At 38.1% G+C, this 26,582-nt stretch overlaps 1 protein-coding gene across 4 annotated transcripts in view; it reads right to left on the reverse strand.

The window, feature by feature from the left end:
- TRAPPC9 (trafficking protein particle complex subunit 9) overlaps positions 1 to 26,582 on the reverse strand; it is a 547,093-nt gene that overhangs the window by 430,853 nt on the left and 89,658 nt on the right. For all 4 annotated transcript variants that reach the window (XM_075495328.1, XM_075495326.1, XM_075495327.1 and 1 more), the window contains 2 exons: positions 22,559 to 22,722; positions 12,409 to 12,561 (listed from right to left, as the gene is read on the reverse strand). In XM_075495328.1, coding sequence (XP_075351443.1) covers positions 12,409 to 12,561; positions 22,559 to 22,722 — 317 coding nt within the window. The remainder of the gene's footprint in view (positions 1 to 12,408; positions 12,562 to 22,558; positions 22,723 to 26,582) is intronic.

Genomic DNA, 26,582 nt, shown 5'->3' on the forward strand with positions numbered 1-26,582 from the left:
GATGTCCAAAATGCCAATCTTGCAGTTGCCACAGTGTACTACTGGCTCCCCAAAGGCCAAGGTACTACTCTTCGGAAGATGGTACAAGATGCTACCACTGAAGTAGCGGAAGGAATGATCCAACTCACAGAAACAATTCTCAGTGCTTTAATGGAAGCGAATTTTAAGGAAGAGAAATTTAAAGGAAGGGAAAATTATTTTGATGGTCCTGGTGACCTTCACAAAAGCAGCAAAAGAAGTAGTAGCTAAATAAAATACATATCAATTTTTGTGTGGAGTGCATGAAAAATTGCCTTTTTCCCCCTCAACCCATAGCACAGGTTGTCACATTTATGATTAGTGTTCATTAGATGTAAGTCTTCATGAAACAGTTAGGACGGACTTTGCCACACCTCGTGTTTTGGTGCATGGTTTTGAAGCAAATCTCATCATTATCCCCACTTAACTGGGTTTGCAGAGCGGTTTCAGTGCATGCAAACTAGATTCTTTTTGAGTAAACAAAACAAAATCAAAGATTTCAATCCCAGAGTACAAGTAATGTACTCCAACCCCTGACAGGGGCATAACAGTCTGAACCAACAAGCAGCCCTTCAGATAAATTTGAATCACGTATGTGGAGGGGATATTTTATCCAGAGGGCCAGAATAAGTCAGGCCTCAGGTGAAATACCTGAATCGCACCACAAAGTAATGTGAGAGCTTTAGCACCACGTGCTTCTACCTACCAATCTATTCCTACTGTATCATCTTAAATACAATACAGCCTTTCGTCACTAAATCCAGCAATTCTAAATAAGGAATTATAGTGAGATCACCAGGCATTGTAAGAACAGAAAAAAGCTGTGCGTGATCAGACATTATATACTACACATTCAAGACCAGGCATTTAGAGTTTTGTTAGATGTAAGATCCAAATACAACAAAGGCCCTAATGAATTTTCAGAACCACACAACTTGCAGTCTACCTAAATTAATCAGGGTTGCCAACCATCTGATGGAACTACTCTTTGCTGGTCAGATTACAGTTTTGCAGCCACCTTTAGACAGCCAGCACAGAGCAAGCATTCTTCAATGAATAGTCTGAAAGAATTTGAAAGTGAAAGACTAACACCGTTTTTTCCAATGTTGTATCTTTGCTCAAGCATATTGCCAAAACATTGAATATCCTGTTATATTGGGGGAGAGCAGGACAGGCAGGTGAGAACACCCTGCCTGTTCAATGTAGCTTTATTAAGAATTAGTCAAAACTTACTGTGCATAAATTTGTTTATCTACGTGCAAACACTGCCTTGGACTGTTCAGTACAAATTTTTTAATAGATTACTGTTATGGCACACATGTTAAAGTGAATAGCATAGGCTTATCAAAGTAAGAGAAATACATGATATAATACCTGTTCCATCTTTTAGATGGCATCATAGATAAGAACAACAAAGATAAGGCATCATGGTGTCTCAAATTCAAGCAACAATAGTTCCAGTTACACATCCCAAAGGTTTGTATTTTGATTATAAACTTGTATGATAATCCATGCATTTTCATAGAATGGTTTGGATTGGAAGGGACCTTTAAAGATCATCTAGGCCAAACCCCACTTCACCTTCTTTCTTCACCTTCACTGTTGTTCTTTTCCACATTAGCTAGTTAATGACTTATACACTAAAACAAACAAAAAAACAATAACCAAAAAAACCCCCAAACTGAGAGCAACCAGAGCATGAAGGGAACGTGCCCACATTGTACTACTTTGAAACATATGCAGCATTAGCCTGGTTTTCCTCGTTGTTAGAATTCTTCTTTTAATCCCTATGAACGTTCAAATTAAGACTGTTTATTAATATTAAATATTAAAAAATATTTGTTCCACGTGGGTCCACTGCAGAAAGATCAATCAGCAGCATCTAACTGATAAAAAATCAGAAGGGGTAAATCTGAACAGGGCAGCTACAAATGGGAAGACAATCATATGAGTTATTATATGACTATCCTGGAAAACTGGAAAACACATGAGCTAAACTTAGTAGTTTTTATTAATATTCAACTAAAATTAAGAAAGCCTCTTCTCTTACAATATGACGACATTAAATTTTGCAGTAATCTAGCCCATGAAGACCAGGGAAAAGGAAAGGAGATGAGAGCACAAAAGAATTTTGTATGGGCTAATAGGTATTTTATTTCTAACTTGCACAAGAAATAACAAAGTATCAAACCACTCCTCAACCAGCTCTTAGCATTTCTTAAAAGCCAACTGCTATTAAAGCAAACATTACCCCAAGATTTGAGGCAATAATACACTAAAAAGTTCAAGACAGCTTGCCAACAAAACTGATCATAAATCTATTTGATAGCAGGTTTTAAAATCCACTCTTTTTTAATTAAAAAAAAAAAAAAAAAGGTTTACCTGAGGAAAAATAATTCTTTTCAAACTGATGAATGATTTTCACCAGTTCTATATTTAGAACAAAAGTTGACACTGATTGGTGCATAAAAATGCAAAGAAAAAACATTAAAAGAACCAAGCCATGAAAAATTGCATGGCATGAGTCAGATTTTCCATTTTATATAAGGCACAAGTTTTCCTCTCTTTGAGAAAGGAACAGATAATACCGAAAACAACATAATGGACATACAACTAATGCCTTTGTTAATTGGTTTATCTTTAAAAAAATCATTCTATTTTCATTTTCTTAGGGGGGAAAAAAAGACAAAGGTTGGTTTAAACCTTTTCTCTGGGGAAGAGAGAATTTTTTTAATCTCTATATTGTACGTGCAAAAGGAGGTATGACAGCAAAGTAAACACTGATTCTGCTTCAGGCTAAGAGGAAAGTCTAAGGTAACTATTGAGTGGTCAAACTTTCTGTTTCAAGTCTGTGGCACTCGAATACAGCATACAACACAGAGACCAGTGCCAGGCCCTGTGTTATACTTCAAATTACTCACCCCCTCACAACTTTGACTGTGCAAAGGGACTTCTCTGCCAGAGGACAAAAAGAATTAATGTTCTGCTGCTAGCAAATTTATTTTCATTATTTAGCTTCTTCTGTTCTTTGACTAGGCAGCAAAGTTGGTTAGATATCGTCCAGCTCTTCTGCAATACATTAGTCACCACAGAATGGGGAAATACATTCTGTTAAAAGCGCTGGTAGGCTGCAAAACTTAATGACGGCAGAAGAAAACAGGTAATTGAAAAATTTAGAGCATCAATGAAGCAGTTCACTGGAAGTTTTAAATTACTTGATATTTATATTTTGTCAGACTTCATAGATTTTATTTTCTCTCATGAAGTTTAGAGATTTGAAGATGCTAAATCCTCCACAGCGTTCTTTCGTCAATCCATACTGTCAAACAGCTTGAGCAGCCTTTCACTATAAAAAGAACAATTGTCTTTCTACTCTGTCCAGAAAGCTTCCTAATTTCTAGAATCCACATTGAATATTTCCATGGTAACAGCACATGACCAATACTTTTCCCATGGTAACTGCAAAAACGCAGCTTGCCTTTCCAACATCGTAGTCACTGCTGTCACAACAGAGCAAAATCTCTTACCGGCATTTCCTCTCTCCTCTCAAATGTTAAGTAAATTGTCAATTTAACTTCATTAGCCACTTTCACAGCACACTGCACAGAATAATCCCACACAATTTTGTATTTGAATGAGGGAAAGTTTATTAAGGGAGTTAAACCTGTAGATTTATAACCCAATGACTAAGCACTGAAGAAAGAGCTGGCACGGGACAGCTTCCATCCCACTCTAATACACAACTCCCTTGTAACACTTTGTTGTACAATGATCACTGGCCTGATCCAGGTGACAAAAATGTATACGCTTTTCAACAGTTGCATCACAACTATGGTGTTCTCAAACTCTGTGGCAAGGAAACCCTTGAATAACCTTACCACTGAAGCCAGGACACCATGGAAGTTTGTATTCCAAGGCACTCTACAGGTAACTGGCAATACAATGTCACGTGAGATACAAAACAGCATAAGAATTTAGGTTAAACTGCTTCTCTGCAGAAGAAATACTATAATCCAATAGCAATACAAACCTGCTTATTGCTGTTTTCTGAAGACACATGAAATGTACTTAATATGATATATGGGGTGTCCATGCCCAGATGTTGGCAGCAAGAGCTGCAGGGGTGGCTTCTGTGGGAAGAGGCTGGGACTGCCCCATGCCACACACAGCCGGTTCCAGCCAGTCCCAGCTGGCTCCAAGGGCCCCACCACAGGACACAGCTGAGCCCCTCAGCCAAGCTGGGGGTGCCTGGGGGAAAAGAGGTTTCCGAAAGGGCACAAGGCGGCAGAGGCAGAGGAGGAGGAAGCCAAGGAGGGAGCAGCGGCAGAGGGACCCCGAGGCCGGAGGAGGAGGAGGGCAGGAGGTGCTGCAGGCCCGCAGCAGGGATCCCCTGCAGCCCCGGAGAGACCCCGCTGGAGCAGAGACCCACCCTGCAGCCCGGGGAGGGCCCCAGGCCGCAGCAGGGGGATATTTCCTGCAGGAGCTGCGGCCGTGGAGAGCCCGGGCGGGAGCAGGTTGTCCCTGAAGGACTGCAGCCCGGGGCAGGGCCCGCGCTGGAGCAGGAGACGGGTGAGGAGGGAGGAGCGGCCGAGAGGGGCTGGGATGGACTGACCGCAACACCCATCCCCACCTCCTGCACCCCTTGTTGGGACAGGAGTCGGGAGTGAGGGGGCGAAGGTGAGACTGGGAAAGGGGAGAAAGATGTTGTCTTAATGTTTGTCTTTTTGTTTCTCACCACACAGGTCTATTTTATTTGGCAGTAAATTACATGATTTTCCACAGGTCAAGTCTGTTTTGCCCGTGACAGTAACTGATGCATGATCTCCCTGTCTTTACCTCAACCCATGAGCTTTCTCAATCCTGTTTTCTCTCCCTGTCCTGTTTAAGATGGGGAATGAGCAAGTGGTGGGGGGGGAGGAGGGCGTTTGTCCTGTAGTCAAGGTTAACCACCACATATTAAAAAATAGAAAAACATTATCATAACTTCTTTCTTACATGAGTGTTTTAACAGTATGAAATAATAACCCAAGTGATATCTTGGAGTTTTTCGAAAGTACACAACTTGAGCGTAAAATATGAAAACTAAATGCCCCCTCAACCCATTTGTTTATTTTGTCAATCCATTGCCCGATAGAAATTTCAAAACAAAAAGCCTTTTGGTAGGCAACCTCTCCTAAGAATACTGTAACAGTTTTAAAGTACTTTCAGCATGCAGAAAAAAGAGAAAAAAAACGACTCAAGATAGGAGAGAGTATGCTTGCCAAACCAGAATATGCCTTTTTTTCCCAGAAAAAAGGCTTGTATTCTGCTGAAAGTAGGCAGAACTATAGAAACTTGCTGTCTGCTGCAGCAAAGAGGGGAATAACACGAGAGTAGACAGAGTTTCAGGCAATATAATCCACTTCACCCTTCACACTACAGGTGGGCATTAAGATGCAGTTCCTTCCCTCTCTCAAAAACATGCTAAAGACTATCACACAAGAGACCACAGGCAGCAGTACTCCAGGCAAAGCTACTAGGAATGCATCAACTCTCTGGCTCCCAGGAGCAGGACAGAGACAACACGTAGCAGACTAAGCACTTCTTTGAGACTCCATTACATTTGAAGAGGATTAATAATAATTAACAATAGCAAATGCAGTATAAGTAAGGATTCCTTCCTGAGGTTGGTGAACTAACTAAACTAGAATTGGCAGCTAAATTTAGATTAAGGGTGAATACAATGAAAGGGAGCAAATGAAGTGTAAATAAATTCATAATCAAAGACTAGAGATTATTTACGCAGAATACATTAGATGCTAAAATAAAGTGCCTCAGCAAGGAAATAGTGTAACAGGATGGCAGGTCAATTAGCCTGTATGTGCCAATAATAAATGTACTGCTATTAGCTTCATGTCTGTCTTACCTATTTACATTGCAAAGATTTGGGGCCTGAAACACCTCTTACTACCTGTTTGTATAGCAGCTGGTACAACTGATGTAGGCTAAGGTCCTACGGCACTTATATGCTGTTAAAAAAACCCACTCTGTATCATTTAAATTATGAGACAAGATCGCTTATCTAGATTAAAAGGCAGTTGGAAGAGAAAAAGGCACCTTATCTTCTGTAAGCACTAAAGCTGGAATTCAAGAAGTCTGTAAGAAAAGTTCACAAAAAATTAAGAATATTTTTAAAGTAACACAGTAATTAATTTATAGCAGACACAGAAGCATTTGTAGTTAAAAAAAAAAAAAAACCCAAACAAAACACCACTTATTTAGTCATATTAACAGTGCAACCAAAATGAAAACTGACATCTTCAAACTGCAGACACAAAATACTTCTTAGAGATTAAGTCCTTTGAAAAAATATTCTGAATGATTAAATGCACTAAAGGCAACCAAGCATAGTAACATGTAATTGATCATACTGAAATATCTCTGAGGACTTCCATCATCATCATCATCACTAATACAATTATCCTAATAGAGTCCTCTAGGCTACTTAGTTTTTCAGACCTGTCAAGACTACATTTAAATTCAAAACCAGGTATCTTTCTAACAAAGAAATATATTGTCTATATGCTATATAAGTGTAGGAACATTTTAAAGTAGATAAAATCTAGCCATTTCAACAGAAAAGCAAAAAAGTGAGTATGAAACATACAATGGTCTTGCATACCAATCTTAAAAATATTCAAGATCACTGCTTTTAGAAATATGCTGTTATTTCTCTGAAACCTTTTCTCCCCCAGAGAAGGGAAGGAGAGACTTAAAGCATAGATTTGCTTCTCTCTTAGCATGTAATTAATTAGTTCTTTTGATGAGTTTATTAATTTAAATATTGTTGCACCTGTCTTTAGGTTCCCTATACACAGAATGAATGAACGCTAACATTTTACATAATGAAGTACTCATTGTAGATTAATTCATTAACTTTGCAAAACATTACCCCCATGTAACAGCTTTTCTAAAAGCCTGCTTCCCACTAACAAGTTACCATTTATAATGCAATCCAGAAAGAGAAGCTATTGTTCTTTTCCCATTTAGCATCAGGGAAATACTGGATTTCAGAAATTCAAGTATAATGACTGGGAAGGAGAATTCATTATGCTTATAATGTGAGCATCCCATTGACCTCTTTGATTTAACAGGTGACAGAGATCTTACTGCTTAACCTCCTTAAGCCTGGCTTTACCAAGCAGATAGAGTGCTTCCTCCTGTCTTACCTAGTGCAACAACCTTAAAAGCAAATTAAATACACACGCTGACTTTCCTGACCAGGGAACCAAGAACGTATGTAAAAGGAACCTTGAGCCACCCAGCTGAAGGACAGCAGATTGTGACGGTGTGCTTCCCCCGCCCCCAGTGGTGATTGTAATGGATGCATCTGGTCACGATGGCTGCATCAGCTCCAAGTGGATTCAGGAGACAGATAACAACACAATAGCCTAGGGCTATTGTGCAATGCACCCACCGAAGAAACTAAAACCTGTAGTCAGCATGTTAATATGACTATGGGTCAATCATCTTATCCCCCATAAATAGTGAGCAGCCCAAGAGCCCTTTGAGCTCTCCTGCATGGCAGCGGGCTGCATGCCAGGATCTCCCCTTGAGCAGGGATGCCTCTCAAGGTTACTCCTCGAGGCTGAGAGATTCCTTGCCGCACCAGATCCTCGGTAAGTGACTAATAGCATGCTAAACTTCGAAACCTTAGCTAAGTGATATAAAGGATTGATTGCGCATATATATATAATCCTTTAGATATAAACCGTTGACCAAGTCTGGGACTAGGACTGGATCTAGCCGCACCTAGACTCCCCTCTGAAAAGGAGTTTAGAAAGCAAGGGGATCCTTTCTGAACCTTATGACTCAACGGGAGGGTCTCCCTGACAGTTTTGTCTGACCCTGTCCTCTATGCAGTAAATAATCGAGTGCACCTCACCATCGAATTTTGTTAAAACACTGTCGCATTGAACTTTGTTAACTCCCTATTCTGTATCAATAAACTATATTTTTACTTCTCTCTAACGAGTGAAGTGCACACACTCCATCCGCGACAGAGATACAAAACTTCATCTGCATTTGCACCAAACAGATCTCCTACAGGGAACCCCTAAATCTTGGTCAACTGCTTTCAAGACGTAAACCTGGTCATCTTAATCCTAATTAACAACGTGTTTCTAGAACACGTGCCCAGCTGTTCAAAGTGTTTGCAAAGTAATTAATTCCAAAGATAATAAACCAGGGCAATCCAGATTGTGACAAGAACCCTAAATGACATGCTTTAACAGGATGCACATTCTTCTGCAGTGTTATCTGGCATGTTTATAAGGCTGTGTTTGCATAAACCCAATTCCCAGCATGGAAGCCTATACAACACAAACAGAATGGCATGTTCCTGACATCACAGCTAAGACCTTACAAAACTTAATGACTGGGTGATAAAATGTCAAATGAAATTCAGTACAAAAAAAAATGGGAAAAAAACAACCCTAAACTTATATGTGAAATAAGAGGCTCTCAGCATATCATCACTGTTCAGGAGCAAGATCCTGGAGCTATGGTTCACAGATTCATGAATCTACAAACTCAATGTTCAGCAATAGTCAAAAAAGCAAATGACAAATTGTGCATTATTGCATTATAATAAGGAAAGTAATATAAAACAAAGAGCATCATTAGGTCACTACAGAAATACATAGATCACCTTTCAAATAGTGTGTACAGCCTACCTCAAACATACAGAACTGAAAGGGTTCAAAAGGTACAAGGCTGATCAATGTATGGAACTGTTTCCATAACAGGGATAACTAAGCCAGTTAGAAATCTTCAGTCTGTGAAACAGACCACTGTGGCAATAACATGAGGAAATGTATAAAATCATGAGTGTAGGTGAGATGTTTAGAAGATGTACTGTTAGCTGTTTCTTGCAATACAAGACCCAGGTAATATCAGAAGGACACCAGTAGGTGCAACGCTGCTAAAAGTAATTTAGCTATGACTCTTCTTGTCACAGCATGCTGTACAGTGCTGACAGAGAGACTGAAGAATTTTATAAATGAGAAACCCACTAAGGATGACTAATAATGCCTGGAAACACAGAAACCTTATCAGGCTTTGGAAGTTCCTGAGTTAACAACAGTTGGAGCCAAAAAGCCTAAAGGAAAGTAGCATGTACGTTCATGATTCTCCCTATATTCTCCCACAGACATCTGCTCTTAGCCACTATCACAGCCAGGATATTGGACTAGACGGTCATTGATCTGATCCTGTACAGCCACTCATGTGTTTTTGCTTCCTTTAATCTAGAAGAACATCTAACATTTTTCCTTACGAGAGAGTATACCATCAACACACAAGAATTAGATCAGCAATTTTGATTGATAACTTAGTTTACTTTCCAATTGGGTAAGTATATCATCAGAAACATCAGTAATTTATCCTTTCTGTACTATGTCCCTATTACAAACAGTGTAAAAGGAAACAATTTCAGCAGCAAATGAAAACAGATCAAAGTAACAGATGCCCTGCTAAGAGCATTACTTTTAAAAGACAGAAGTATTTTGATCATCATTGTAAATCTGGTCTTCAAAAGAAAAAGGTACCATAGCTACCATATGCTTAAAAGTCATGTCATAGTTGCCATTCATTTTTCTAGCTCTTTACTGTTCTTCACACCAGGATCTTACCTGCTGTCATGGTTTAACCCAGCAAGCAGCTAAACACCACGCAGCCGTTTGCTCACTCCCCCCACAGTGGGATGGGGGAGAGAATCAGAAAAAAGGTAAAACTTGTGGGTTGAGATAAAGACAATTTAATAGGACAGAAAAGGAAGGGAAAATAATAATAATGATAAAAGAATATACAAAACAAGTGACGCACAATGCAATTGCTCACCACCCACTGACTGATGCCCAGACCATCCCCAAGCAGCAGCCATGCCCCACTCCCAGCCAACATCCCCAGTTTTTAGTTCAGCGTGACGTCATATGGTATAGAATATCCCTTTGGCCAGTTGGGGTCAGTTGTCCTGGCCGTGTCCCCTCCCAGCTTCTTGTGCACCTCCAGCCTCCTCGCTGGCAGGGCAGTATGAGAAGCTGAAAAGTCCTTGACTTAGTGTAAGCACTGCTCAGCAACAACTAAAACATCAGTGTGTTATCAACATTATCCTCATCCTAAATCCAAACCACAGCACTATACCAGCTACTAGGAAGAAAATTAACTCTATCCCAGCCAAAACCAGGACACCTGCCTTTTTAGAAAATACAACTTTGTAAAGTTAAAAGCGATATAGAAAAATTACAGTAGCAAGTAAAAATGTCAATGTACTTAGCATCTCTAATAATACTTTGAAAGTACACACAGTACATACCACCCAAAGACACTAAAGTTCTAAAGAAACACTAACAGATTCTACTTCTTTATCATCACTGAATGAGAAAAGGTTGAATTGCCTCCAGGCTTCAGTTACACAACCTTTCAAAGAAGCTGTAGGCAGAAATAACAAGGTAAAAATGTTGTTTCAAAATTTTGTTCGTATGTGGTCCCGTAAAAGTTAGATACAGGTAAAAAAACAGAGGCCCAAATCCACTATCCCACAACTGTTCTATGTCAATACCAAAAAATAAGTATGTTATCTTCTCCTTCTATAGAATATTTTGTTTGTATGTTATTTCATCTGAAAAACTGCTAGGCAAGTGCAGCTTCAGAGTGCCTTTTTGGAGACAGGGCAAATTAAGGAATTTTTTTTTATATATATATATATTTGGCAGTTGCAAAAATGAAATCAACAGAAGTGGCACTAAAGACAGTAATGTCTAGCTTTTAAAATATTGACTTCCATAATTATTTTTCAAGTTATATTGATTACATCGATCAAGTTCCTTCTCATTTCCATGCCTCTGATTTCTTTCCTATTAATGTTAATCTGTAAACAAATAAAAGTTAAGTTTCTGAAGTTCAGTTTGAATTTTGAATCAACTGGCCTATACCCTTTCCATACAACATAACAGATAATGAGTTGAATTATAATCTAATAAAAGTTCTTATAAAATAATCAAGAAATATGCCATTGGATTTTCCATGGAAAAGAGAGGTCATCTACAGGGTACATGAGGACCAACAGTTCGGGGATCTGTAAGTAATGCAGTATCATCTGCTCCTGAAACAGTAAAATCATCCTACAGTTAATGTCGGATCTGCTACTGCCTCCCCACTTCCGTGAATCTGTAGCACAAACTTGTGCTGTACAGAATTACATTTCCTATCAAGGGCATTTCTCAAAGCCTCAATTCCTTGGCAGCTGTGTTTTTACAATAATATCAGGATGCTGTCTTCCTCCACTATCAGCTTTTTCAAAAAGTTCTAAAGTAAACCATAGTGTAGCAACACTATGGGTTTTGTGCAGTTAAATCCTAAAATATTTTTATAATTTATATATTTTACACCAGGGAGATTTAAAAAACAAATAAGTCTTTTAATCTTTACTAACAATTAATATAATTTCTGTCTAAATGCATTTGCAAGATAACTCACAGAAATCAGTCCTATTCAACTTGAATAAGCTATGCATGTAATTTTGTTGTATTTTTTCTATACTGAAAATAGTTATTTTTTAAAGATTAGTTATACTGATAATGCATACCTGCAACTGGATCCTGGGAAACAGTCCAAATAATAATGATACTGGTTTTTTTTTTTAATACAGGAATATCTTGTTTTGTCAAGTTAATTCAATCAGTGTAAATATATCAAGCAATTGAAAAAATACAGGGTATAGCAAATACTCCAGTGAGACTGTGTGTGTTTATTATAAAAAGGAAATTGTTATTACAAGTATCTGGTACTTATAATTCCAGATAATTCTAATACAAGCAAACACTGTTTGTTTTTTTTATTGAAAAGAAACAATGAGTTTAAGCATATGGAACTTTCTCTACAGTACAAATATTAGGGGGATTATGCCCTACATTGCAGTATGTCACTTCTGGCAAAACTGCAGTCAGCCACAATTAAGAATTCTATCTTGGATAACTAAATTATCAACTTCATGTTATTTCCCTTTAAAACTCACTGATGTTTGCAAACTATTTTTCTTTGTATCCTTATCTTACACAGATAAAGAGACACATCAAAAACACTCTTTATCAAGAAAGATTTAAAAAGATAGCAGGGCAGGGTCTCATGATGGGAAAGTTTGGTCAGACTATGAGGCCCATAGTTGTCACAAAAATTTAGTCTTCAATCCATACAGCTCACTGAACAGTTGTCTTTGCATTACAAGACACAAAGATGAAAATACACAGCCACACCACACACCATATTTTAAAACGAATGGCACAACAATTGGGTAAGTGTTTCTCAGAAGTACATACAACCCTCCTGAGCAAGGAGAAATTAAAAACTCACCATCACTGAGATCTTGCAGAAGGTTTTCTTGGCATGAAAAGTCCAGCTTCACTTTAATGTTTACAGTAAATGTTGCAATCTTTCCAGGTTTTAGAGGAAACTGGGAGAGAGTATCTTCTAGCTTCCAACTCAAGAAGTCCCCATACAGCTTCTCTGTATTAAAATAAGTAAATATTTCATGAGTATAACCCCTGTGTTAAGGAAGTTTAAGTTTATAACTTGTAGAGAGTATTAACTGATTTGTCATTTTCTGTTTAAATTCCAAAATATTTACAATTAAGGCATTAAAAATTAATGTAACACTAGAAAGATAGAGAGGTTACTGACATTGACCTGGAAGCATGTAGATCACAAAGCTCAAAATATGAATTTAAGTGAAGACGACCACTACCAGAAAAAAAATATTGCACAATAGGCAGCATTAAATATACACTTTGAATACAGCCTGAAGGGGACCTAAAAGTTCATATAGTTTTCAATCATACAGACTTCAACTCAGGAAATGTCACATGAATGCAAAAACATTTCATCAAAATATTACACCAAAATGAATCAGTTACAATTCTAAAGCACCTGTAACATCATTATTTAGTTACTTATTGAGCAACAGAGAAGGCTAGGAAGACTACTGGCTTTCATTTTTTAATAAAATAAAGTCCTTTGTCAAAACTGAGAAGCATAAAGCATGCAAGACCAAAACATTAAGGATGCTGCCAAACAGGATTAGTTTGTGTTAAAAGATATTTGTTTGATAAATTATTTATCATTGGTCCATATGAGATAGGGTATCTGTAATTATTAGTTCCTCTCTCCTAAGCCTAACATGCCAGAAGATAATATGAGAAAAAAAATAATATTTACTGTTCATCAATACATTGAGATACTTTATCCAGTTATTTGGTCTCCTTAGTACTCCAGTAACATCGAAAGATCCATCTTGAAATAAAGAGGAGCAGAGCGTTAAGTCCGCTTCAGGAAGAAGGGTGAGTTAGTTATGTGTTATTTCAAGCTCTGAAGTATGCCAAAAGCTAGAGTCATGGACATTTAAGTACCTTCAGCAAAAGTAATCAAAAAAGTGATATTTATGAACTTTACACAAGGTAATTTTTTTTTAGAATGACCAGAAAGGTTGTTACATACTAGAACAGTACAATAACACAGTGACTTCTTCCTGAATTAATCTTCCTTCAGATACTAAATAGACACAAGAAATATCTGCTAATATCTTACTTCTTTTATGCGCTTCATGAATGATCCCCAGGTGGGGGAAAAAAAATATATATCACTTAATCTCTCAGTGCTTCACTTGTAATCCATTGTACATGGTCTGGCTGAGATGGTGTTAATTTTCTTTATAGCAGCCTGTATGGTGCTGTATTTTGGATTCGTGACTCAAACAGTGTTGATAACGCACCAGTTTTTTGGCTATTGCTGGCCAGTACTTGCACAGCATCAGGGCCTTCTCTTTTCCCGCTCTGCCTTGCCAGCAAGTAGGCCAGCAGTGGGCAAGAAGCTAGACGGGAACACAACCGGGACAGCTGAGCCAGACTGACCAAAGGGATATTCCATGCCATAAAATGTCATTTTATTTCATTTTTTTCTTCCTCTTTCCTTTGCTTATTAAACAATCTTTATCTCTACCTATGAGCTTTCTCACTTTTGCCCCTCCAATTCTCGTCCCCACCCCTCTGGGGGAGAGGATGCAGGGAGTGAGTGAGCAATTGGGTGGGGGCTTCGCTTCTGGCCCGGGTCAACCTACCACATCCATAAATTCATTAATATTTGCAGGACCGTACAATGTTAAACACTGCCGAAAAGTCTATTAATACATAAAACAAACATGATGGTTTGACTGGCAGAATCCTAAAAATGTATTTATTAATTTATTGTAGCAGTGCATACTATCTCCAAAGTACACTGAAGAATTCTTCTAAAGGCTCATTTAAACACCATTTGAGCACTGCTTGCATAACATGGGGACCACTGAAAGTCACACAGTTCATCTCTACTTCATGCCAGGCTACTGTATTTAAGAGCAAGTTAGGGTATTGCCATTTCAGAGCCTTTGCAAAACCATCATCTAAGATCTATGTGTGAGAAAATGGGGTGGGAAGACTGCCTCAACAACTACAATCTAGAATTAAGGATCTTTCAAAAAAATTAATTAGAATTCCAGTCCAAACTTTGTTGATTTGCACAGAAACAACTGTATCTAGGGAAGGGAAAAAAAAGTGAATATTTTTCCATTATTTTCCACCTAAACAATAACTGCTTTGCCCGAGATGTATTTTTCTCACAGACTATCAATTGTTGTCCTGTGCCTTTCCATATCACATCAATATTATAGACTTCTTTATAAGAATAAAGATGAGGTAAAAGTAAAAAATCCTCCTAATAATTGTTCCCTTGAAGTCACCTCCACCTCATCTAATGATTTAGCTGTAACTATATCACTGTTCTGATTTTCTTCTACTTTCAAGAAAAGTAGCAGCTTAACAAGTACAGCAATCTCTATACCCTTTTCCTCATAAGTAAAAAAATAATATGCTAAAGGGATGTTTTTCCTCATTGTAAGCAAAGAATGACATATCCGAAGCACTTGAGTCTTTCTTCAGTTTAATGAAAAAATCCGTTTCTAAAACGTATTTTCATGAAGTAGGAGATTTATTTTAAGATATTATGAGTGAAAAGACTTTCCAAGTGAGAACAGCCCTTCTAGACACTCTCTAATTTAACACCTGTAATTACAAGACAAGGTCTAAATGCTTGAGCTAAAAGTTAAACTGTAGAGAAAAATCTAGTTTATATTTATCTGACATTGGTTTATAGTTTAATAATGTTTTCTTCACCTTGTTCAGTAATCATTATCACAGTGAATTATACTATGGCATAGAGCTTCAAACCCTTCAGTTCAGGGGGAAAGACTCTTATTTGAGGCATGCCTGCATTCAGTTGTTTCTAGAGTCCAAAAATTTGTGTTTAGCGAACAACTGAAGTTACAAGCAACTTTTAGTCAGGAGTTTAAATTAGTATCTTGTTTTATCATTCTGCTGGATACTAAATCATGAAAATCGTAACAAATATCATATAATAGCTTTCCCACAATCTAACTTTGGGTTAGCCTAACCCAGTCTGACTCTTAACAGATTTTAAGGTCTGCCAAAGAAAAAAAATCCACACTGGCATTTTGCACAGAGAAATTCAATAGAAAAGCAAGTCTTTTGAGATCACAAGAACCTCAATTTCTCAATTCTTTTCAATCTTAAGTTCCCAGGTAAATCTGGCTTTTTGCTATGTTTCTCATTTTCCTAATTTAATCTCTTTCAAAAGATGCACAAATGGTTCATTTCATATAAGCACATCTATAAAATTCTTTACTGAAATAATGTAAGTCTTTGTTTGGATATTTAACTTTACATGGCTATTAAAACCATTATGAAGAGCCATAACCAGTTTTTACCTTCCCACCATCACAAATTCATGCTGTTGTATAGAACAACACGTATTAGTACTGCTACCATTTTTCTCAAAATTATTTGCTCTTAAGATAACCAGTCAACAAACAAAACCATAAAATGATGAATTTAAGAATTACTTAAATGGCAACAAATTCAAATTAGACTAGCAATGTGTATTTGGTATATTTGAACATTAATATCTCAATTGCATAGATTGCAAAGGTATAGAATTTATGAGCTATCAAGATTTTAATTTCTTTTTTCCTCTTCATAAAATGCTTTATAGAACAACAGTGTAAACAAAGACATTGGGCCTACAAGAAAGCTGGAGAGGGATTTTTTACAAGGGCATGTCACGACAGGACAAGGGGTAATGACTTTAAACTGAAAGTGGGCAGACCTAGATTAGATATAAGGAAGAAATTCTTCACTATGAGGGTGGTGAGGCACTGGACCAGGCTGCCCAGAGGAGTTGTGGATGCCCCATCCCTGGAAGTGTTCAAGGCCAGGTTGGATGGGGCTTTGAGTAACCTCGTCTAGTGGAAGGTGTCCCTGCCCATGCCGGGGGGTTGGACTAGATGATCTTTAAGGTCCCTTCCAACCCAAACCATTCTATGATTCTATGATTTCTTTCAATAACAATGTTTAAGGCTATCAGTGTTACATTGTTCCGCAAATTACATCCACCACTTGATCAGGTTCATTTCCAGAGAGTTAAATCTTGACTAGATTTCAAAATAATTTAGGGAAGTAATAATGTCAAAGGCAAGAAACTGAAAAGGACCTCAGGAAATCAAGTGAGTAGACAAAAAGATGGACTTCAACATACATAAAGTTAAAATAATGCATCTCAGTGAAAAAAAATATGAGCCATGCATGGTCTGTTGAACTTGGAACTGGCAGTTACAACTCCAGAAAGAAACCCTAGAGTCGCCATTGATGGTCCTCTGGCATCACCAGCTTAGTGAACGGCAACAGGGGAAAAAAACCCAAACAAAAAAAAAAACCACCCCATAGGTCATCATTAGGAAGGATACTACAAGCAAGTCAAAGGGGGGCATGTTGCCACTGCATAAAACCTTGGTGTGCTCACATCCTAAGTGTTACTTGCAGTTCTGGTCTGCGTACTGCAAGGAGGACATACTAGAGCTACAGAGAGTCCAAAGAAGGGTAAATAAAATGATCAAGGGGGTGGAGCAGCTGCCATGTGAGCAGACATTAAAAATGCTGGCACCCTTCAGCTTGACCAAAAGGCTTAGTAAGGGAAGATGACTACAGTTTACAAAAATTACGAAGATGGCAGATAAAGTGAATGCAGAACCGTTGTCCACTAAATTCCCTAGTATGAGAACCGGGAACACTTGATAAAACTAGTAGGAGATCAGATTAAAATAGATACAGCACTTTCTGCCCAGCTGTTAGTGAACTTCTGGAATCTGTTGCTACAGCAGGCTGCAAGGTAAGCAGTACCAGCAGCTTCAGAATGGGATTAGGCAAATTCATCGGTAAGTCCACAAAGGGCTACTGAAAAGGAGTATGTATGTACAGCAACTACGGATGCTGAACAAGCACAACAGAAACACCACAACAGTAGCGAGACTTGCATGCTCTCCCTAAGCAGCATCTCCTAATGTCCTGTGACTACTGAGCTAGACAGACCATCAGCCCTAGCAGGATATTTCTTAAATTCTTATGCCTTTGTCTTTCTGTGGAAGAATGGGACAGGATGGGACTGAATCCTCTGTAAACCATAGTATTATGATCTGCAGATAGCCTCAAAATTGCAAACTGAACTTAAAGTGAGAAACTGCATGTATGTGGAATAGTGTTCTGAGTACAGTTGTGGATTCCTGACAAACACAGATTTGCAAAAAAAAAAAACACAGGTGGATAAAAAGATGCAGTTCATCCTGGAGGTCTACCAAGATGCTAGTAACACTACAATTTAATTAAAGCACTTGGAAAACCAGGGGAAAGAGTTTAAAGGTAAAGACAAAAAGAAAGAAAAGTAGAAAGAAAAACATAACAGACTACAGCTGAAAGGTGAAGTCTGGGTAGAACATAACCAAAACAACTGCTGCTTCTCAAGCTGAGCAGTTGAAAGGAAATACAAACGCAAGAGCAGTTTCCAGCTAGCATAGAAGGATGAGACCAGAGTACTCCACATCTCTGAATCCAACATGCACAAAGGTACACTAAATGCAAGTATGATCAGACACCTGAAGACAGAAATCTGATGTGCTTCAAGGTACCAAAGCTCTTCAGACTTCTATGGTAATCTGCACGTCTGATTCGTGATGCCTCACCAGCTGAAGAATATATATCTAGCAGAATACACAGGACCTCAAAATAACTATCAGTTCTAAATGCATAGGCATTGCCATTCATACAACTTAACTTCTCCAAGTGCATTAAATTCTAGTAAAAATGAAACTTGCCTATTTAGCACTGCAGAGTATCCACCACCTTTTTTTGAAATGAATTGCAGGGCTAAAATTAGAATTTTAGAATTACAGGGTTACACTAGAATTACAGAGTTAAAAGCACTAATAGTTCATCAGCTCGTAGGCAGTGTACCGATATTAATTTTCCTTTAGACTGGGGAAAAACAGCCTCTTTTGAATTGAGGAGACAATCCAGAATATTTTGAATTCAGACCTGGTAGGTAGAAATGAACTTGCGGGATTTGTTATGTTCTTTACAATGTAAATGTATCTAGCAGAATTTCCTCTAGGCAATTAGCAAGTATCCCTAAAAAGAGGAAAAAAATGCTCTAAAATCATGAACCATTAGACATTTGTCCTGTGAGTGGGAAAAAAAGTTAGTAAGGAACATACAAAATCATTATCTCAGTCTGCCAGTGTGGGCAGAAAGGAAGAGACTTGAGCTGAGAAACCTGGGCAGCTAGACTGGGGCTGGATTACCAACACTCCTCGTTGTCCTACCTTCACAAGGACGTTTGGACTAAGTGGAGAAAAGCGTGCCTGCATTCACAACTCTCTATGGAACATAGCCCAACTCCAATTTGAAAGACTTTACAGTTTTGTTTGGCAAAAAAAGGTAAATAGATCTATTCCAGGATATTCACAGTTCTTAAAATCTGTTATCTGGACCTCAGAGTAGATTTTTCATTTGTGGTCTGGCACAGCTAAACAGCTGAGACCGCAAGCAGATGTGTTCAAAGACCATGGGAAGAATACAGCTAGACAGGTGAATTTATTTCTCTATTTAAATTCCAGAGGTCAATCACTTCTAAGAAAGATCAGTGAGGTTTGGCTTCATCATCCAGGTTCATTCAGTGTGTGCAGCTGGTGCTCACTACCAGAGCCTAATAACCTGTGAGGCTGATAAGAACATCTGGCACGCTCTTCTCAGTGCTTCAAGTTTGAAAACATCACTGTCACATTTGCCCCTGAGTGGATCAAATAGTTGGGTTACCAAAGCTTTTAGAGCGCACCCCCTAACTGAGACATAACAAGCCTCTGACAAGAGCTAACTGGAGACAAAGGATGGAAAGGCATCCCCCTTTGCACATGTCATCATTGTAAAAAACATACTAGACCATCTGGCCTGGTGTCGGACGATATGAGGTGACATAGACTTGACCTTGACAGTATACATGTGATGTCCAACCTACAGATACCACAGCCTGGTATACTGAGCGGTGCAATGAGACATTGAAAGACATGACAGACATATTTATTGTGGCAGCATGACAAGTTCCTTTCGCTGATTTGCCTCAGGATCTGTTCCATAACACATGGCTGCTAAAGGACTTGAAAACCCTGTGATGTCCTTTATGAACTGCACAGGGTGAGCTGCAATTTCTGCTCATTTATCTGAGGGCCAGAGTGCAAAAGCTAAAGAGCTGCACCTGAAAGGAACAGAAGAGAGGAAGTAAGGGAAGGCAAGTTTGAAAGCCTGATCTCCAGAGGTTCTCATTAACAAGACACCATTGAAAACAATGCCAGAGAAGTGGGCTTCCTCAAGAAAACTGACTGGCTATAGCTACCATAATGAAGGAGGGAGGTTAGGTCACTGCGCTGCAACAGCTAATCCCATCCAGTAATTTACACAAAAAAAGGAGAATCGTTGCCATTTACAGCATTCATGTTTGTGCTGAAAGTTGTGGCCCCAGAAATGGAAGGTAAGGAAATGGAAGTCAGACAGGCATGCATGCAGCAGCTGCAGAAGATTTACAAGCAACTGCCAAGAATAAAAGAACCAAAGCAAATCAAGTGAAACCAAGGATGATTGAAAGCTCTTTGTATTTGGCTGAAATTGGACAACAACTTCTCATGGGCTCCCAAGTTGACAAGCAAGCTGTGGCCATGGCAGATGAAGATGCCTAACAGCTTTCAAGGAGACCTTGAGCAGTTCAAATCACAGGCACATTTCAGCTGAGGAGTAGTAAAGAACATCCAAGAGACAACTTCTTAATGCACTACAGATATTTCAAAAGTGTCTGCATATGCTCTCAACTTGCTATATAATATCAAGTTAAGAGTTTGTGCTGCTATTAGAGATGGTTTAATGTCGTATCCACATTATTTCTATGCATGTAGTATTCAATGACCAAACTGAGCTGCTGACATGAGAAATACTTGGGTCCCCGTTGATCACCAGAATCCCATGTTGCCTGTCACACTGTACCATGAGTCCGTCATTATGCATTTGTATCGATTTACAATAATAACTAAAATGGAAGAGAGTCCATTAAAAAAGGCAAAGGTCCATCCTTTGCAAGACCTAAGTGCAATCACATTTGAAATAACATAATTATTACATGCTTAATGTGGACCGTTAGTTCTTTTGCCATGGATAGCGTTTTTCAGCACTTTATGTTGTACTCGGAGCAGACAGTCATGTAAAAAGTCATACTTATTTAAGTATGTATTTTCCTTCAATAACATGGTTGAACTCAAGCATACAGTTCCAAATACAGGAGTATATTTCGCATCTGTGAGACAATGCAAGAAACTGAAGACTTTGCTTGACAAGACCCTGGATAACCTAAATCTAAAGCTTTGCTTTCAAAAGAAGGTTGGATAAGACAATTTCCAGAGGTCCCTGCCCATGTAGACTTCTATGATACTATGATTCTGGTGGCATGGTTCTCACACTCTTAGAACAAATACCATTTGGTGCCTCTCAAAACTCGGTCTCATTTCTGTTTTTCTGAAATGGTAATTTAAGTGTTGCTTTTTTTTGAGTATGCATATTTGTAAGTTACTCATCAGAAATGTTCCTTCTTCTGATAAAGACAATTATTATCATGCTTAATAACATGCAAGAGACTGTCAAATACACAAAGAGGGTTCATGATAAAAATTTTCTAAAGAGAAAGAAAATGAAGGATGAAGTAAAACTAGAGTTTTACTGAACTCATAGCTGAGTGTATCAACTTTTCTCCTTTTTCTCCACTGTTTTTAACAAAAGTTGTAACCAAGAGATTATGATGATTTTAAAGTTGACAAGAGTCTCTCTTTCAAAATTTTGAACCAATTAACTGCATAATGTTACGTACTAAGAGTCTGATTAACATCTGATTCAGAGGCCCATATATTCGACCACTTAATACTTTTCATTACATAAACTTCACCATTTAATATGCATGCTGTATTTGGTCTTTCTGTTACATACATACAGCACCTAGCACAGTAGGAGCACATTGGAATTACTGAAATAAGAACAGTAAGTTGTCATACGTTTCAGCTTCTAAAAATTATTCTTGGTAACAAGTCTCAGACAGAAAATCTATTCTTAGATGATTGGCAACTCCTATTCTCTCAGGTTGCAGAGAAGAGGATACTCTGTTGAAAAAAAAATCACGAGCTCGAATACTGAAATGAACAAAAATCACCAGGTATCACATTGCATTTTAATACTCTGGCACTGACAGAAGAAAACCTGCAATAAAATCAGGTATTTCTATTGTAAGTAAAGATTATCTTGCTTGCCATCTGCAGTTCTTCTGTTAATATCATTTTCATAACGATGCCTCAGAGGACAAACCAAAAATGATAAAACACATCACAAAACAAAAAACCAAGATTCACCTATCAGACTATTTTTTAATACTAATATGTACAGAGTATTTTAGGAGAAATAACTGGAAAGCAGGAGATGTTCTGTATTTCTTCCATACCTTCAAATATTCTTTTAACTCACAATAGCTTATTTTATTTATTGCCTTGGTTTTTAAAGTCTTTTATCCCATTTTTTTCTTACTGCTCACTGCACTGAGTGAGATAGAGGCACACTTATTTACTTCCACACCCTCAAGTAGGACAACATTACTGCTAATGGTAATTTATTTAATTAACTAATCAGTTTATTGAGACATAAGGAGAAAATAATTTAGACCCAAGAGTCTTGCTTTTTACTAGTTACTGCCTCAGGATTTTTTTTTCCCAAGTGACATTAAAATGAAATCTAGATTTCCAAAAGTCAGGTGACTCTTTGACACACAGATGGTTCTACAATTTCTTTCATTTTCTTTCTACGTTTTCTTACATCCTCTTTCATTTCTATATTCCTACAATAAAATCAAACTGAATGATTCCAGTTCCTTAACAGGGATTATGATATTTATTCTAAACTGACCTAAAAGAAGTATAACACAACTAGTTCCCCTTTTATCAGAGAAAAAGTGAGCATTATTATTTCTAAATATAAATCAGCATACACACCCTTAGTGTTGACTGTTTTCGCTGTGACCTCTAGTTTCTCCAATGGTTCTGTTCCAATATTTTCTAACTTAATGATAAGCTGTTGGGTCTCTCCATTGTAAAGCTGGACAGACACGTTAGTGGAGATTTCATCCCCTGAAGAAGGCTGAAGTATATGAGCAGACCTACAAAATGTGACACACAGACAAACAAAATATTATGATAAACATGTTAAAAGCCTGTCCAAGTTACTATATTCTATTAACTATTCTTTGAAGACTCAGAAACTACTGCTCTGCAATCTGGAAGATATTAGATATCATTTTCCGTTCTCATTTTAGCCAGGGCCATTTTTTATAACCATTGAGGATAAACGTTAATATTTTATGCGTAAGAAAAGTCAGATTTCAAACAATATAAAATATGTATTCCTAGCTTGTTAAAAATTGCTGCAAAAACTATAAGAAAGGGAAAAGAGCAAAAAAGCAAGAGCAGGTCATTAGAATGAGCAAACTTCAAAAAAGTGGTATCTGATCTACCAAGTGTTTGAACACTAGGGTTGAGTAACGATGAGTATCAAGAGCTGAATGCGAAGCATAAATAATAAAAAATAAAATTGAGGAGAATAAGAAGTTGAGCGCTACATAGGAGAAACCAGGGTGAGAGTCCTCTGCAAGATCCTGAAGTCCATACTGCTCTCTGATCAGCCCATAAAAATTACAAAAGTGAGAATAAAGTTAACTGGTAGAAGAAACCTCAGAAGAGATGAAACCTTTGTACTCACAGGTGAGGATACATTATCCTACATTGTTAGGCATTCCCAAACTCCACCAACATATGATGTATGTGGAATGAAGACAGAAACACCTTTAATGACAGATAAGCAGCACTAACTGTTTTATGCAGCTGTTCACCCAGAAACTGTTTTCTTAAGGGATCATAAACAGTATCTGAACTAACACACTTAGTAGAGCAATATATTGTAAAAATAATTTAAAGAGGAAACAAAAATTATTGTACAAGTTGTATGTGCTAGAGAAAATGCATGGGTATCTAAAGCTTCAGAAATGTGAGAATTTATTTAAATGAGTATCAAGCATTTCAAATGTGTTACAAATGTGTTAACTTTCAAAAGTTAACAAATGTGTCAAACCAGTCAGTTATTGAAATAGCAGATATGCACAGTGCTATGACAACACATCATGGATAAAGGAGAATTGAGCAGTAACCTTGACCTTTGCTAGGGAGAAGTAATACGGGAGTTCAGAGAATGCAGTTTTAGTGGACAGCAGAGGATATAAACCTCATGGGAGTGGAGTGGATCCTGGAAGAAACTCACTCTGTGAAAGGTGAAATAGTGAATATAAACGAACTCTTTAGAACATGAATGAGGGAAGAAGGATGGCAGAACAAGACAGATGGGCAGAGGTTCAATTTCTGACTGTATTTTTCATGCTAATGCAAAGTGGTCAGAAGGGATCAAGGATACAAGGGCAAAAGCTACTGAGATTAATGACTGATAAATCTGTTCGGAAACCCAGGTTCACTAACTTCTTTTGGCAGGTATTTCTGCTATCCTTCCTTAGCACAAGATAAGCAGCCTCCACAAACAAGAGCAGATTTTAGTTTTCAGAACACATCTATGGCAACAAGTACTTAAAACGCATATTTTTTGATCATTTAAAGTTTACTGTCATGTATTGTTATCAAAGTTTGGGCATTTGGAGTGACAGGAAAGAAGAAATTTCTTTTCTCCCCTCATATTTAGACAAAAGTATCAAGGAATTGCATACTAATGAAACAAACAAATGGTACTTTCAATTACTGTATAAATGTACATCTGAAACCTGAGCCCAAGCTAATTCAGCCTCCACATCTTTTTCTGTAATACAGCTTCTTAAATTAAAAACCATCTCAATTCTTGTTTAAGACCTCAGGACTGAGGTTTGCCATGGCAATAGTGAAATGGGTAGATGATATTGCCATGGGTAGATGAAAAATTAGATACGAGCCGGCAATGGGTGCTTGCAGACAAGAAAGTCAACTGTAACCTGGGCTGCATCCAAAGAAGCGTGGCCAGCAGGTCGAGGGAGGTGATTCTCCCCCTCTACTCTGCTCTGGTGAGACCCCACCTGCAGTACTGCATCCAGCTCTAGGGTCCCCAGCACAGGAAAGACATGGACCTGTTAAAGCCTGTCCAGAGGAGGGCCACAAAAACAGTCAGAGGGCTGGAACACCTCTCCTATGAGAACAGGCTGAAAGAGTTGGGGTTGTTCAGCCTGGAGAAGAGAAGGCTCCAGGGAGACCTTATTGTGGCCTTTCAATATCTATAAAGGGGGCTTATAAGAAAGACAGAGAAAGACTTTTTACCAAGGCCTGTAGTGACAGGACAAGGGGCAAGGGTTTTAAACTGAAAGAGGGTAGATTTAGATTGGACATGAGGAAGAAATTTTTTACGATGAGGGTGGTGAGACACTGGAACAGGTTGTCCAGAGAAGCTATGGATGCCCCATCATTGGCAGTGTTCAAGGCCAGGCTGGATGGGGCTTTGAGCAACCTGATCTAGTGAAAGATGTCCCTGCCCATGGCAGGGGGGTTGGACTAGATAACCTTTAAAGGTTCCTTCTAACCCAAACCATTCCATGATTCTGTGCCTGCTCTGAACTTGTCCTGAGCTGCCTGCAACTTTGGTTTGACTTACTGTAGCTGTAGCAGCAATTTTTCTTCTGCCCTGGTGGGTACACCTCTTGCGTTATTTCTGTTACCTCTGTTTGGCACAACCATAGTTTCATACAGATAGCAGTAGCAAGCAGGTGTACTAGGTAGAATGAGATATTTATGAGTAACACAAATGAGAGAAACACAGGGCTGGTACGATAGCAGAGGCATTGCGAAATGGAGACACAGGATGCAGTGGAGAGGACTACTGGCATGGGATGGTAAGAGATCAGGGACATGCTTAGCACTGGAGACCCCACAGCTATTCACTAACAGTCAAAGAAATGCAGACCTGGAGGTGGACAAAAATAGCTTTCAGGGGTAACAAAGAAAACAAGAATCTAACATACAAAAAAAAGCACCACATATATTAAATTTGGATGTAACGTAGAGCCTGAGTGAAAAAAAGGCATAAAAATGTGTTAGCAAACAAAAATGGCCTCAAGGGGTGGTTTGTTTTTTGGTTTTTGTTTGTTGGTTTGGGTGGTGTTTTTTTTTTTTTTTTTTGGGGGGGGGGGGGGGGGGGGCGGCGGGAATCAACATCATATTCCTCTCAGTGAAGGTCTCCAGATGCTGACAACTTGCTGTACCACCAGACTGAAAAGGCCAATCTTAGGACCCAGAGGAGCAGTGGGAGGGTGAGCATAACACCAGGATAACAGGTAGAAAATAGGATGTGTGCATATAACAATTTTAAGTGTATTTATTAGTGATTCTTATTCTGTATAGAGTATTTTTCTCTCTTTTTCTTCCTTCTGTAATAATTGCATCTGTATTAATAATAATTCCTGTATTGGACTGTTCAGATACAAACAGTAAATTCTTAACTTTATACATTCCTCTTTGCCCATAGACAAAATTTTGAGCATAACAGTATTGTACAATTATTTCAATGTATTAGAAAGTACTCATCAAGAAAGCAACCTATAATATCTGGCACACTGGCATGCAGCTTCAAAAATTTCTGCTTCTTGTGGAAATGACTGATATTTGTCCAAGTTCATCCATATTAGAAGTCTTTCATTATTTTATTTATAAATTTGTCATTTTCTTCCCTCAATTTTCTTACTTTGTAGGCTTTTCCCATCAAGACTGTTTTACTCAGTAGTGTAATATTTTTATATACTATATATATGATACATATAAATCTATGCATAATTATAAATACAGATAATGATGAAAATATATACTAACAAAGTCATTCTCAACCCACAGCAAGCTGTATTACAGCTCCTGCTAAATTGAGCTTATTAAATTGATCTTCCATAACACAGATCAATAAAAAAAATGTTACAGTTCTAACAAGAAGTTATGGTATGCCTAGAAA

Source organism: Mycteria americana, chromosome 2 (genome assembly GCF_035582795.1).
Source record: "Mycteria americana isolate JAX WOST 10 ecotype Jacksonville Zoo and Gardens chromosome 2, USCA_MyAme_1.0, whole genome shotgun sequence".
NCBI classification, from domain to species: domain Eukaryota; kingdom Metazoa; phylum Chordata; class Aves; order Ciconiiformes; family Ciconiidae; genus Mycteria; species Mycteria americana.